General features: G+C 34.6%; 2 protein-coding genes across 3 annotated transcripts; both read left to right on the top strand.

Annotated features, from left to right (window-relative positions):
* Positions 1-3100: 3100 nt before the first annotated feature.
* LOC104901652 (photosystem I chlorophyll a/b-binding protein 6, chloroplastic) lies at positions 3101-8324 on the top strand. The gene is made up of 5 exons (XM_010689244.3): positions 3101-3256; positions 3355-3528; positions 4508-4545; positions 6051-6565; positions 8134-8324. Exons 1-5 carry the CDS (start codon positions 3207-3209, stop codon positions 8149-8151), a joined length of 795 nt encoding a protein of 264 aa, XP_010687546.1. The 5' UTR covers positions 3101-3206; the 3' UTR covers positions 8152-8324.
* Positions 8325-11083: 2759 nt separating this feature from the next.
* On the top strand, positions 11084-14292 carry LOC104901650 (pollen receptor-like kinase 3). 2 transcript variants are annotated; one of them, XM_019251254.2, is made up of 3 exons: positions 11084-11994; positions 12103-12900; positions 13288-14292. In XM_019251254.2, exons 1-3 carry the CDS (start codon positions 11538-11540, stop codon positions 13854-13856), a joined length of 1824 nt encoding a protein of 607 aa, XP_019106799.1. In that variant the 5' UTR covers positions 11084-11537; the 3' UTR covers positions 13857-14292. The 2 variants fall into 2 exon arrangements, with proteins under 2 accessions (XP_019106799.1, XP_010687545.1); XM_010689243.3 differs by having other exon boundaries at positions 11084-12900.
* The last annotated feature ends 2144 nt before the right edge of the window (positions 14293-16436 follow it).

Genomic DNA, 16436 nt, shown 5'->3' with positions numbered 1-16436 from the left:
TTTACTCAACGAACTTTTTTTTTTATTCTACATAATCTATTGTGACAAATTTTCGATGCAAATAATTGTGACTTTTTAAATTCAATGGTATACTAACAATCTTTTAATATATTTCTATGATCTTACATGATGGATTAGTAGCCGATTTCATTAGACACTAATTAGCTTTTTAGTAAGTGAAAGTATTAGGTCAGACCGTCTGACCCAATATTCTCGTCAGACGGGCTGAGCCCAGTACTATACAATTTTAGTTTTGACTTCCCTCCACAAAACTATGGTAGATTCTCTATCTCACAACTTTCTCTCTCTCGTTCGCACATTTTCTCAAGTATACAGTGGGTTACTTGTACTTCTTAGCTAAACAATTTGCTTCTCCTGCAACACAAAATGAAAGATCTGTACAAGTGTTGGAGAATTTCTTTGTTGATTATATTGTGGACGACATTATTGCTGGGCATCATCATCATCACTTCTCCCCCTTTCTTCTTCACCTTCATTTTCACCTTGAAATGCATCTTCTTTCCCATCAACCACTAGTTCATTTTGATTTTCTTCATCAACCTTAGATCTCTCAGATCCTTCATATTTTGTTTTGTTAGAATTCTGCTCACCAGTAACAGTCACATTTACATTGTTACTGGTTTTCTTGCTCAAATTACCGCGTTGCTTGTGCTTATTACGGGACATGGTTGCTGAATGAGTAGCCCTGTTTGTATGCGATTGCGAAGATGATGATGATGATGATGATGATGATAGTGTAGTTGTTGCTGCTGCTGGTTCTGCAATATCATTGAAACTCTCTCTCTGAGCTGCCAAGGAATCCGGGGTTGATGAAAAGAATGACCAGACAAAAATGAAACACAAACCCAATATCACCACTGCAGATACAGTAATCAAGGACTTTGTGGCAGAAGAGGAATGAAGAAGAAGGAGAAAGTGAGAGAAAGTAGAGGTTAGTGTTTTGTTTTCTTTTCAGTTGGACTTTGTTTTCTTTCAGTTGGACTTTCTTTTCTTTCAGTTAGACTTTCTTTTCTTTCAGTTAGACTTTGTTTCTTTCATTTGGCTTTCTTTTCTTTCAGTTGGACTTTCTTTTCTTTCAGTTAGACTTTCTTTTCTTTCAGTTCGACTTTTTTTTCTTTCAGTTGGACCAACTGAAAGAAATAATGGGCCAACTGAAAGAAATAATGGACTAACTGAAACAAAATGAAGACTACCTGAAGAAAGATGTAGACTACCTGAAAAAGAATAAAGACGAACTGAAACTCAAGTAAGTCTAACTGAAGCACAAAAACCCACTGAAAAACAAAGAAGACTAACTGAAAACAAAATGAAGACTACCTGAAAAAAAATTGGAACCACCTGAAAAAAAATGAAGACTACCTGAAAAAAAATTAGAACCACCTGAAAGTCGTCCGACCAAGATTATGGTCGGACGAGTCCGACACAATACTAAAGCATAATGACGATATAACTTGGGATGACAATCGGGCAGGGGCGGATCCAGCGTGGGTTCAGTTGAACCCACGCTGGAAAAAAATGAAACAGCGGCAAATAGATAAAAATAAGATCTGTTTAAGAAAAATATCTCGCGCGATAATCATCATAATCGAGATGTTTGTTTCAGTGGTTTGTGTCATGCGGACTGGCGGAGTACACATTGGCGTAGTATGTCGACCTGGGTTCGACTTCTGCTGGCCACATTTTGCTTTGTTTTCTTTTTTTAACTTACTTTTGTCAATCTGCTAGGAGAGGTTAAGAGTGATAATGTCCTGTCCACAATTCCCTTTCCATTTTTAGATTTTGTACTCTTTACATCTACAATTCTACACTTTTATAATTCTTGTTTCCTTTTTTTTTTAGTTTTATGGACCATTTGTCTAATTTACTTCATTTTATACTCCCTCCGTCCCAATTTATTTGCTACATTTTGCCATTTAGAGGTGTCTCAATTTATTTGCTACATTTACAAATATTTCCATATATAGTACATAGGTACCACACTTTATTTACAAATTTGCCATCACTCCCTCCTTGGTTTTGTAAATGTTTCCATATATAATACATAGGTCCCACAATTTACCTATTTGCTTTTTTGTTAATTCCATTTTTGTCAGTGGTCCCCACTTCCTCCTTGGTCTTTGTGAAAAAGTGCTTGTAGCAAATAAATTGGGACGGATGGAGTATTAAAAAGAGGTCTACATAAATAATCTGAAACTCCATTTATATTCCCAAAATAATTTTAAAAGTCTCCCAGATTCTTGGAATTGTTTCCAAATAATCTGATCTAAAGTTGGAATTATGTGACAAGACAGGTGAGAGTTGAGTTTATTCATATTAACTTGTCCTTTCTTTATTGTTTTTAAAACCCAACCTATTGTTTGACGGTCACTCTTCGCGTTACTTTTTTTTTTTTTTTTATTCTTACATCCACTTTGTACATAGTTCATAACTACTTGGATATAATGATTTGCGTTGTTGTATAAGTGTTTATCACTAAAGATTTTAGACTATTCATAGTTGTATTGTTAGTTTGGGACAAGTTTAACAATTAAAATAAATGATAATATATCTTTTTCTCAAAAAAAAATAGCAATTTATCAACTTACTAATTATTAGTTGATTGTAATTTGGAGTTATGACTAACCATTAACGTATTAATTTTTTTTGATCGATTAATCTTGGTTTTTTTTTTAATAAGTTCGAACCCACGTGACCTAATTCCTGGATACGCCACTGCAATCGGGCAGACAAGTTCTATAATTGCGATCTACATACTACCCATAGAAATTACAATTCCAACACCCAAATGATCATACCCACCCACTTAACCACACAACCCACTTGTTCATTTGTAAATCTACATCAATATTACCATATATCCCTAGACAACAATAATGACTTATCAAATTTCATTTACATCACGAATTACTGTCTTATGTAACTGTAATTTTTTTGAATAATTAGTAGCCAATATCTCAATCTCCAAAACATTGGGCCAGAACTAAAGAAGTTTGGCATACATTCTAACTTAAAAATTTCATTACCAGTGGGCTTGACTGAACTATAGCCCAATGAGTGGTTGTGTTCCACATGTCATAGTGTAAATGGCTGTTATTCATCCCAGAAGCCAATTCTGCAGATAAGCTACTATTTATAAGTAGGTAGTGGCAGTGCTCATCTTATTCAGTTGTGGGAATTAAATAGAAATGGCTCTGGCTGTAGCTTCAACTGCACTGTCTTCAAATCTTCCAATAAGGTGATAATTAATGAAATATTCCATATTAGGAAACTTGTATAGTTATTTAATTCTCATGGTTTTTGATTTTATTATTTCATTTTTGGAAAAAAAAAAAGAGAAATTCCAGGGAAATTATTATATCCAAGCCAAATGAAGAAATGTAATATGATTGGAAATAGTAGTAAAGTGAATGCAGCTAAGGGAGGAGTTTCAAGTGTTTGTGAACCACTTCCTCCAGATAGGCCTTTGTGGTTCCCTGGTAGCACACCTCCTCAATGGTTGGATGGCAGGTAAGATTTACAAATATCAATCCTTCCTCCGTTTCGTTTTAAATGCAACAGAGGGTATTATTTGTGAGATATAAAATTCACTCATGGTATATCTGCATGGTACACCCAGTGGTATTTTTGTAATAAATTAGAACTTCAGGTGCTCATTTGACACACCAGATTTGCTCATATGGGCATTTTGCTCATTTACTCATTTGCTCATTTTGCTCATTTTGCTCATTTTGTAATAAAAATGTTTGCTCATTTTCTTAAACGAGTAGAAATGTTTGCTCATTTGTTCATTTTGCTCATTTGCTCATTTTGCTCATTTGGTCATTTGCTCATTCGCTCATTTTGCTCATTTGGAGAAAATAGTTTTGGGTGTACCACGAGCATGGTACACACCCAGATGTACTATAAATATTCTCGATATAAAATATTCATTTATTGTATTTAAAACGAAACGGAGGAAGTATATGTAATAATGTCAACATTATTACTTAATGTTAGAGATCATATAATATCTTTAGGATATTATTTGATTCTCCATAATACTTACTTCCTCCGTTTCAAAATAAGTGCAACATTTGCATAGTGTATACTATTCACAGTTTAAACTTTAATTAGCTTTGGTGATTTACATTTTAGGAAAAACATAGTCATGTGGGATCTTGTTAGATTCGTCTGAATGTGAATTTTTTAATATCAACTTTTTATAATTTTTACTTATTGATGATTGAAGATATTAACGGTTAAAATAATGCATTGGCAAACGTGAAAACAAGAAGTGTTGCACTTATTTAGAAACAGAGGAAGTATATTTTATCAAGATTGTAATCTCTTAGTTATCTTTCTAACATATCTTTTAGATTTCATGTAGTGCTATAAACAAGCTTTCTCATTAACTTCGTCACTTGATGCATTTAAAAACTCTTGTTTTTTATCATTATTATTACTATTGATGTTAACTATAATACCCAACTTTTCCTCTATTTTGTAGTCTTCCTGGTGATTTTGGCTTCGACCCACTTGGATTAGGTATGTACTAGCCTTTATATGCACGCGATGCGTGCGTTAATTTCAAAATTTGTTATTCTATTAGATACTCCATTCGTACTTTATTTATGATTAAACTTAAATATGAAAAATTTCAACAGTTAGATGAATTTAGATATATTAATTCACTAATGTAAAAAAATAAAAAGGTTGTGAGTGATTGTTAACGTTAATTTTTTGTGAATGAATATTGAACAGAAAGAACAAAAATAATGAGTTGGTTTAACTGAATTAAAGAGTATCAAAGGTAGTGAATTTTCAAACTTTTCATGTGCACGTTATGTATGCCATCTTTTTTTATAAGGTATAAATATTTTGTCCATTTAATTTTTGATTGAAGTATTTGATGCACATACCATTTTAAACTTGTTTTAAATGGCAAGTTGGAATGAGAATTTTTAAATGATTTGCTTTTGTAATTTTTTTCATTCCATTAATTAGATCATTAAGGGTATTTTGGTCACTTCAAAAGAGGACACCACACCTCCTCCCTTGGCTTATATAATAGAGATTAGGTGACTTCCTATTGCTATGCGAAATTAATAATTATGTTGATTAGAGTAATTTGAACTAGTAATATGAAAATTGAATTAAGATGGATGTGATATATCATATAAAATCATTAAAATCTAATTGTTGTGTGATTATAATACACCTTAGATTACTAAGTATTATTATTAAATTGATTTTCAGAAGAAGTACAATATTCAATTTATACTTCCTCCCTTCTGTAACCAAAGGGGATTGCTTTTACCTCATCCATAAATCATGTAGTTTATAAATTAATGATAATTGTTGATTTCATAATAGTAGCAAAGATGCAAGCAGGAGTATCTAATGAAAATCCTGTGGCTACTCTAATTTTATGGTGTGTCATTCGATAAATTCACAATAAGTCGTCACATTTTTCAAAGTTTCCACAGGACTCATGTCTTTTCAAGCGACTGAATTATACTCTACCTTTATATCATAATTAATATATTTCGTGTTCTGAACTCATATTTTAGGGTTTACAACTAATACAATTTGCTAACTTTTTTGCTATCAAGTGAGAAAAATTAAATTAACTTAAACCCATTATTACTTTAGATAAAGAATTTGAACTACTTTAATCAATTTTAAGCTCCAAATGAAGATTGGATGCATAACCTTTAATTTCATACACAATTTATTGATGAAAATATAATGGTGACTGGTAAGAGCATCATTGACACACTTTTACAATCATATGAGTATCGCCGTATTGTTGACACTAAAGAAGTAAGAGTATAATAGATTTCCAACAAGTACAATTTACAAGACCAAATGACGTTCTACCTTGAAACCATATTTCAATTGCATAGAGTATATTAATGGTTACAGTCGTGGGTTTGACTTTAATACCATATCAAATATGGGACTGGACCGCACCCATCACTCCATCAGTACGCTACTTACAGAGCTCTTTTAGTTTCACAACCAACTAAAAATCAACAAACTAAATGCAGGTTCAGACCCAGAGACACTAAAATGGTTTGCACAAGCAGAGCTAATGCACAGCAGATGGGCAATGCTAGCAGTAGCAGGCATCCTAATCCCTGAATGGCTCGAATCCATCGGCCTAATCGAAAATTTCGATTGGTACGATGCTGGATCCCGCGAGTACTTTGCAGACCCAACCACCCTATTTGTGGTGCAACTAGCCTTAATGGGATGGATTGAAGGTAGGAGATGGGCAGACTACGTGAACCCTGGTTGCGTAGACATCGAACCTAAGCTTCCACACAAGAAGAATCCTAAGCCTGATGTGGGTTACCCAGGTGGGCTATGGTTTGATCCCATGATGTGGGGAAGAGGGTCTCCTGAACCTGTCATGGTTCTAAGGACTAAAGAGATTAAGAATGGAAGGCTTGCTATGTTAGCCTTTGTTGGCTTATGTTTTCAAGCTTTGTATACTGGTGAAGGCCCTCTTGAGAACCTTACCAAGCACATTGCTGATCCTGGTCATTACAATATTTTTTCGGTAAGTACATCAATTGCACATAGAACTTATAAGAAAATTAATGGGTCCTAATTGCTAAAATCAAAAGTTAACCTATTCGGCATAATATCAATTTTCCATTTTATACTTAAAATTAATCATATTTGTATCCAACATGTCAATTTCAAATTTACAGCAAAAATGGAAAACTATTTTTTTATGATTTTCTTATTTTTGTTTGTGGTTTTTTTTAAAAATGAAAACAAAAAATGATAACGAACAAGCCTAAGATTAGGGATGACAATTGGGCGGGGCGGGTGCGGAGGATGGTACCCCCACACCCGTACCCGCATTAAATTCTCATCCCCATCCCCGCCCCACCACCCATTGCGGGGGAAAATTCTAGAACCACCTCCGCCCCACCCCCGCACCCGCGTCGTACCCGCGTCATACCTACTTCATCCCCGCAAAAAAATCCACCAAAAAATCTGCCATAAGCCTATTATAGTGGTCTACTTCACAAAATCACAATATAATATAGTAAAAGAAAAATTAAAATACATTAACAAAGGCAAATGTTTTATTACATTTCAAAAGTGTCTTTAAATACGTTAGTAATATATGTATATAAATAGAATTTTAATAATAAATATGCGGGGCGGGGGTGGGGCGGGGCGGGCGGAGATGGAGCGGGTATAACATAAAATCCACACCCGCTCCACCACCCATTGCGGGTACAATTTTAATCCCCATCCCCGCCAAACCTAGACCCATCCAGCCCCAATTGGGTGGGGATGGGGCGGGTCTCCTACTTGACCCACCCCACTGCCATCCCTACCTAAGATATTATTTTACGATTGGTATAAGTATGTTAAGGGGATAATATGCTACTTTTGCCTTTTTAGAACTATAAGACCCTGTTCTCTTTGACTTATAATTTTTTTTTTATCACAAAGAAATTGGTTTTAGATTTAAAAGTCAGTTTAATTAAAACAAGTTTGTTTAGTCAGTTAGATGGATTAAGGGGACATGACCATATAGGGGTGCGCACCAGTCCAGGACCGAACCGGGACCGGTTGGACCGGTTCATCAAAATTTGGAATTTATGTGGCGGGATCCAGTCCGGTCCGACTTTGGACCGAAATTTGTATTTTTTTTATTAAAGAAACTTTTTTTTGCTTATATTTAAACAAATTTATAAATTCATTAAATCAAAATCCAATAATTCTAAATGCAATAATGATGAGGTTTTAGCTTTCTAACTTTCTAATTTTTAAACATTTTTAACCCTTAAACCTATTTTTACAAAAAAAAGGAAACTCCAAACCACTTATCCGGACCGAAAAATTATGGGTTTGAACCGGACTGTATCGGGAACCCGGAATCCCAAATTTTCATGGACCGGAGACTCCGATCCATTGTGGTTCGATGGTCTGAATTCCAGTACTGATCCAAAATTACACACCCTAATCCTATATAATTAATTCATCAATTTCTTATTTTTTTTCCTTTTATAATATAGTGTGAGTTTCCTTATATGTACAAAAGTAAGATAGTAAATGTTTATTATTTAATATGTTTTGCTGATTTTCTTTGGTTGTTGTTTGTAGGCTTTCTCATCACATTGATCTATGCTATTGGCTGTGGGGAAAGGGAGAGACCAGAGTTTAGTATATATATATATGCATGAAAAACTATTTGTACAAACTAACGAAAAAGCAGAGTAATTCTTATTGATACTAGTTCGATAGTCACATTGATGCCTTTATTATATATCAGCTAATGAAGCTGCAATTTCATACTTGCAAATGTTAATATGAAGTATCCAACGAGTCAAGTAATTAAAGATGTAACTTTGTCTCTATAAGAAAAATTGATGATTGACAATAAATTTTTGTAACTCATTCATGTAAATTTTTTAGTTTAATTAGCATTTAATATTTCTCAAGTTACCAACCCAATAAACAAAGTTTAGCTAATCTTTTGCTTGTTAATTTTTTATGCAAATTATCAACTTGAGATGAATAAGCTTTAACACTTTGAAGCTTACCTAACAATTATATGCAACCTCTAAGTTAACAAAATGAAAGTATTGGATCAGACGGGCTGACCCAAGTTCATTAAAACCCCTGCAAAAACCTTCAAAAAAAATCATCAATGGCAACTCTCACATCTTCAAATCTCTCTCCAACTTACACTCCTTTCTCAAAACCCATCTTCCCCAACACCCCTTTCACTACCCTCCTCTCTCTCTCCTCAAAACTCGCTCGACTCGCGGGTCACACGAGTCACCCCACCCCCTCAACTCAACTCTTTTCTCTCTCCTCGAAGTCAGCAATGGAGGTTACGACCGCGGAGATGGCAGACGAGGTTCGGCGGACGTTCGTGAGTGGAAAGACGCAGAGTTATAAGTGGAGAGTAAGTCAGGAGAGAGAAGAGGTTAAGACATAGAAGTAAGTTACTTTCATTTAGAAGTAAGTTGCTTTCATTTAGAAGTAGTGAAAGTATTGGGTCAGACCGTCTGACCCAATATTCTCGTCAGACGGGCTGAGCCCAGTACTATACAATTTTATGAAACAAACCTTAGGAATTCCTTTGATGCAAAGATCAGAGAGAACGCGATTAATAGCGTCGAGATTTCCATGTCTTTTTGGGAAACATGGCTTTGCATATTTGAAAATGCTGTCAAGGCCACTGTGAAATTTTTTGTCGTTGCCAAGGCTTTTGATTCTCCTCCCATTGTGTATGGGTCTCTTGTTGCACAATATAGCAACTATGAATACCTGACTAGTTTCCAGAAAAACTACTAGCGCAGTGTATTATTTGAAGAGCAAACCATGATTGTTCCTCTGCGAAAAATGAAAAAGATAATTCCGGCGATGAAAAGGAGAGTAACAACATTGGTTCCACAGCCAAAAACTGTAAGGAACTGTTAAGGACAAGTGAAAATAGGCATATTGTTCATTGATGTTTGAATAAGCAAATAAAGGTGGAAAGGATTTCAGTTGCAAAAACTCCGCAGTAGCAAAAACTCCTATTTATCAATCTCACATCACCACTCCGCAGTACCTTTTGATGATAACATAAATCCGTAGTAGCAAAAACTCCAGAAATTAAACTTTGCTATGGGATTTCAGTTGCTATGGGATTTGAATGAGGGTTGTTTAATAATGAAGAAGGAGAAAATGAGAGAAAGTAAAGGTTAGTGTTTTGTTTTCTTTTTAGTTGGACTTTGTTTTCTTTCAGTTGGACTTTCTTTTCTTTCAGTTGGACTTTCTTTTCTTTCAGTTAGACTTTCATTTCTTTCAGTTAGACTTTCTTTTCTTTCAGTTGGACTTTCTTTTCTTTCAGTTGGTCCAACTGAAAGAAAAGAAAGTCCAACTGAAAGAAATAATGGACTAACTGAAACAAAATGAAGACTACCTGAAGAAAAATGTAGACTACCTGAAAAAGAATAAAGACCAACTGAAACCCAAGTAAGTCTAACTGAAGCACAAAAACCAACTGAAAAACAAAGAAGACTAACTGAAAACAAAATGAAGACTACCTGAAAAAAAATTGGAACCACCTGAAAAAAAATGAAGACTACCTGAAAAAAAATTGGAACCACCTGAAAAAAAATGAAGACTACCTGAAAAAAAATTGGAACCACCTGAAAGTCGTCCGACCAAGATTATGGTCGGACGAGTCCGACACAATACGTTCTCTTAGAAGTAAGTTGCTTTCATTTAGAACTTATTTTATTTACTTAAGTTTTGTTTTCAGTTAGAATAAAACACTTAAATGAAACAATAAGATAAGTAACTGAACTTAAAAGATATCCAACTGAAAATTTTTGGAAACCAACTGAACAAAAATTGAAATCAACTGAAAAAAATTTGAAACCAACTGAACAAAAATTGAAACCAACTGAAAAAAATTTGAAACCAACTGAAAAAAAAATTGAAACCAACTGAAAAAAAATTGAAACCAACTGAAAAAATTTGAAACCAACTGAAAAAAAATTGAAACCAACTGAAAAAAATTTGAAACCAACTGAAAAAATTTGAAACCAACTGAAAAAAAATTGAAACCAACTAAAAGTCGTCCGACCAAAGATTATGGTCGGACGATCTGGCACAATACCTTCTCTTTAACAAAATAACGATATTGAAAATTGACTCAAACTGATATCGGCTATGACTTTTTAACCAAGTATGGAATTACACGTTCTCGAAGAAGGCAGAACATGTCAAGTCTGGAAGAAAGAGAAAAGTGTTAACTAGACCTTGTACAATTGAATATTGAGATTTGAGATATGAATAATTCTATGGATTTTAATACATGTAGCTTTTAAGGTTGCAATTAAACATTAAATACAATTTTTGAGTAGTATTATTTGAAGAATTTATGACACAATCACGCGTCAATCAATATAAATAATGCTTATTTAATCTTTAGTGATTCCATTTTTAAGAATTGCATACATCAATAAATGAAGTTTTCTCTTCTTTTATGACAAAACTTATATTCTTATTAATAAAAAACAAGATTCAATGTAAAACCAAAAAAAACAAATTTGGCGGGTAGGCTCTAAATAAATCTCTTTTAAGACATACTAAATCTTTAATTCCCTATATTTCCTGCTAAAATTTATCAACCATGAGATTGATTTGGTTAATAAAAGTGTGTTTATCTTAAACAAACCAAACTGTTTCCTAAATTCCCGTTAAGTTACTCATGAGTGTAAGGTGGGATTGAATTTAATTTTCACCCTCTCAAACACCTTTCTCTATTATATGAAGCTATTATTAGTTAATCACCTTCTAATCAACATTTTTTCTCAAACAAAGAGTAATGAAAGAAAGAGAAAACAATGACATATTGCAAAAATCAAATAAGCCAAGAAATAATAATAATAAGAAACTACACCAGATTTCCTCCTCCCATATAGAAGAGCTCTGATTGAAAAAAAGAGCTCAAATAAACAATAACATCACCATTAGAAAAAAGATAGAGAATAAAAACCCATTAAATGTCCACTGTTGGATTCCTTCTCCTTCTCCTGTGTCTCTCATTATCACCTGATTGTTTGTTGTCAATGAGTGAGGCAGAAGCACTCTTAGCGTTCAAGAAATCGATGTCGAATGCGGAGTCTTTAGACAGTTGGAAGCCGAATTCGGACCCTTGTAAGGACAAATGGGAAGGTGTGTTTTGTGATGAGGAAGGAAAAGGTGTTGTAATTCGTTTACATTTAACAAAGATGAGTCTTTCAGGTACCATTGATGTAAATACAATAACTCAAATAAAAAACTTGAAAACTCTTAGTCTTTCTAACAACACATTTGAAGGTGCATTACCACCTTTTAACATGTTAAAAGGTTTAAGGGCACTTTATGTTAGTTCTAACAAATTTTCAGGGGAAATTCCTGGAGATTATTTTGCTGATTCAATATTAAGAAGAATATGGTTGTCAGATAATGAGTTTTCTGGTAAGATACCTTATTCTTTAGGGAAAGTACATGGTTTGATGGCACTACATTTAGAAAGGAATAAGTTTATTGGTGCAATACCTGAAATTTCCCAAGAATCTTTGACAGAGTTGGATATGTCAGGAAATCAGTTGGAGGGGCAGATTCCTGCTAGTATGGAGAGGTTCGGGGCGGATGCGTTTAAGGATAATTCCGGTCTTTGTGGGAAGCCGGTGAGTAAGGAATGCGTGAACGGAAAGAAGACAGGTGGTAATGTCAAGGTTACAATAGCTATAATGATAGGAATTGTGGTCATTATGGCTTTACTTCTTCTTTTATCAGCCTTGATCAAGTCTAAAAATAATCAACATGAAGAAGAATTTGATGTGCTTAATAAGGAATCTGCCGAGGATGTGGTTGAGGTACGTGTCCATGGGAACGCAAAGACTGGTGGTGGGAGCACTCGAAGCCAAAATGGTGGTGGTGGTGGTGGTAGTGTTGGTGGTGGCAGCTCAAGAAAGTCGAGTACTAATGATTCTTCATCACATAAGAAGGGTGAACATGGGAGTAAAAAAGCAGGGTCTCAACAAGGGAAAAATGCAGGAATGGGTGATTTAATTGTCATCAATGATGAAAAAGGTTCATTTGGTTTGGCTGATTTGATGAAGGCATCTGCTGAGGTTTTGGGAAATGGAGCATTAGGATCTGCTTATAAGGCGGTCATGTCTAATGGGGTGTCTGTTGTAGTTAAGAGGATTAGAGATATGAATCAACTTGGGAAAGATGAATTTGATGCTGAGATTAGAAGGATTGGAAAATTTCGTCATAAGAATATTTTGACACCCTTAGCTTACCATTATCGAAAAGAAGAGAAGCTTGTGGTTTCTGAGTATGTTCCTAAAGGCAGCTTGTTGTATGTCTTGCATGGTATGATACCTAAATCATCTCTTCAGAATATAACTATCATATTTCTTCAATGCTAGCGTTAGTTTAATTGCATGTGTTGACATATTAGAAATTTTAGCCGTTAGTACAAATTAAAGCTAAGGATTGCTTCATTCTTTGTTGCTGTTTTGTTCCTCAATACATGCAACAACATTGGATTTTCATGGTATGCAAAAGAAGATTCTTGAATTGAAGAATTGAAATTTGAAAAAATGAACTTAAAAAGATCACATATAGATTAGTATGCTGTCAAGTATCAAATTATACAAAATATGTTGCATCTAGATTAAAAGTACATGTATATCATAATCTTCATATGAGCTCGAGCTCATTAATAATTGATCCTAAAACATTGAACAATATGTTCAGGAGATCGAGGAATTAGTCATGCAGAGCTCAACTGGCCTACACGACTAAAGATCATCAAAGGCATAGCAAGTGGATTGCAGTACCTATATGCAGAGCTCTCTGACTATGAGCTACCACATGGGAACCTAAAGTCAAGCAATATATTTCTTGGCAGTAACTATGAACCAATCCTTTCAGATTATGGGTTCTTCAGAATGGTAACAACCACACAAGCAGCGCAAGGAATGTTCGCTTATAAATCACCTGAATCAGTTGAAAGCCAACAAGTATCATCGAAAGGAGATGTATATTGTCTTGGGATTGTCATCCTTGAAGTCCTAACTGGGAAATTTCCTTCGCAATATCTCAATACTGGAAAAGGAGGCACAAATGTCGTCCAATGGGTAAGATCAGCTATTGAAGAAAAGAAAGAAGCAGAGTTCTTAGACCCGGAAATAGCATCAACTACAGATGCACTCGAGGCTATGACACGACTCCTTCGTTTGGGGGCTTCTTGTACCGAGACTGAAACTAATAAGCGGCCTAGCATGGAGGACGCAATCAAGAGGATAGAGGAGATACAAGCTTAAAGGATAACAACCAACATGGCCATTGCATAATATGGTTAAGCCAGATATGTGCAAGAGAATGTCGAATTGTCAGCATCACATAATGGAAAAGTTAAAGATTAATCTTCATCATTTGAAAATTTGCAGTATTCCAAGCTTATTCATAGGTTTGTGAAGATCCAATTCAAGCAATGTAACAAGAAGAAAGTTTTCTTTTAGTGTTTGGGTGCTTGATAAGATTGAATATCAGAGCTGACAACTAATCACATTCTCAATTCTTTTGTTAGGTTTTTCTTTTTAGAAAGTTGTTTAGAAAGATTTATATTTTGTATTTTTGTAGGAAAACCAATTTTATTGTAAAATATTACTTAAAATATATCTTCAGCATGTGAGTTGATTATTAATGCATAAATCTTCTGTAACAACAAAATAGCCAAATTTCTCTGGTTCTCACAGCTTCTAAAACCAACTTGTTAGCATTACTTAATAGAGGGGAAAAGGGGAAAAAGTATACATCATTTTGTCAGCAACATTTTTATTTTGATATCTAATATGCATGTTTCATTGAGTTTGCCGTAAATGCAATCAAGTCGCGATGAACCCTTTCTAAGGAGTTGAGACATATTTGATTGCAATTGGCAAGCAATTAGAAGAGCCGAACAGATGATTATTTAACGACAACGCCTTATAGATCTTAACCTCATAATTGTTGTTAGAGCCAAGGATGGTTTTAAAAAATTTCATATTAACAACATTTGCTTACTTATAGAAAACTATTGTCCCAAGGATTTTGCAGAGCAGGAAAGAAACGATATGAAAAGATCAACCTTTCATTTGCAGAGTAAAATATAAGAAACTATTCAATTGCAGAGGAAGTCTTGAAAAATTGACACAAACAAAAAAAAGTCATGTTTCGATATTGAACAAGAGGATACCTGATATTGCAAGGCCACCCTGCATAATAATCGTTGAACCTCGCTAGTATGATGTGCATGCAAGATGAACTCCAAGCACAGGGTGGGTCCCTGTGCTGGAGCCTCCGACGCCCAAGTCAATACCCGAAGATGGATAAATATAAGAGAGAAAGTACGCTAATTTTTGGAGAGTGGAGAGAGCCCTTTACCTTGACCGTTCGTCCCCTATTTATAATAGTGACTTATTAGGTTAAATAGAGTAAATGAGCCTCTTAAAGTATACGAGCCATATAACGAGTTATTCCCAATAAAGGGACGAGCATATTCGTATTGGGCCTAATATGTTATTGTTAAGGTAATCAGGAATATAGACCGCTTTAGGTGGCGTCATTATTATTCCCATACAACTAGCCCCCCAGGTCTAAGTTAGATTGAAGATGGAACTTGAGCTGAACGCTTTATAATTTAGCTATGGAATGCGCCTTGAGGCTTTATAACATATTACCATCTTTGCAGTTAGTGTTACAAAGATAATATCGAGTTTGTACCGTACTGTTGCACTTGCTTTCTTTTCGAGTCACAAGTTGCTAATCGGTCAATTGACAGTACATGGTGTCGAGCTTGTACCGTTGCACTTGCTACTTTTAGAATCGCAAGTTGCTAATCAGTCACCCGACAATACATGGATCCTTGTCGGAAGTTGCTAGGTTCCTTTTAGCTTGAAAGAAAAGAATGTAGTTTAACAATTAATTGTTAACTTTACATTTCTATGATCATTTTGAGCAATATTAATACTCAAACGTTTTTCTGATGATTTATACTCGGTAGCCTCACTCTTGAGTTTATGTCAGCTTAAGAGTGACGTCAATATCCTTTTTATATGAGGTATATTTGTATGAGTTTATACTAATATAGCCAACTATTATGACATACCTAATAGCCTCTTACTCTTAAATTGAGTTTGAGTCGGCTTAAGAGTAGTATAGTATAATATTTACAACGTATGCTATGTATATGAGTATGTACGCTCCTTTACTTGCGCCATAAAGATATGTTATGGCGTAGTCATTACTCTTCACATAAGCATAATTGAATCAAAGCTAATAAACACTTGTTGTGAGGTGGACTTAATCACACTCTTGTGGTATGTTCTTGCAAGTGAGCATATCATGTTTATTGAGTAGTTTGTCTCAGTTCAGACCTTTATTTATACTCAATTTAAATTTGGCCACTTTAATGCAGAGAACATTAGTATATAGGACATATTGAGAAATGTATGCAATTTCACAATGAGACATAATTTATGCTCACAAAGATGATATAGGAAGAAATACTTAGCTCTGCTCCTATAATAGGAGAAGTTGAGTCTGTGATATGCCTTATTGAAATACATAGACCATACTCAAGCTCAAATAAAGAGCACAGCTTCAAGAAATCATGAGCTTGATAATATCTCTTGTTCTGCATTTGGAGGTTTGCATGTATACAAGACAAGTGTGCTCGACTAAGGTTTGCATGCACCATCCTTTAATTTGTGAATGTCTGTGAAATTTCAGGAGCAACAATAGTATATTATGCTTCTCACTTAACGACGGATTAATATATAACTAACCGCTAGGTTTTTCTTCTCCTTAATAGCAGATCCACTTAGGTTGTAGACTGTTAATAGAGATAGTCAATTTGAGGT

This window comes from Beta vulgaris, chromosome 8, assembly GCF_026745355.1.
Source record: "Beta vulgaris subsp. vulgaris cultivar EL10 chromosome 8, EL10.2, whole genome shotgun sequence".
Lineage (NCBI taxonomy): Eukaryota > Viridiplantae > Streptophyta > Magnoliopsida > Caryophyllales > Amaranthaceae > Beta > Beta vulgaris.
The sequence above is the reverse complement of the archived record's forward strand: the minus strand, read 5'-3'. Positions and strand labels throughout refer to the sequence as shown.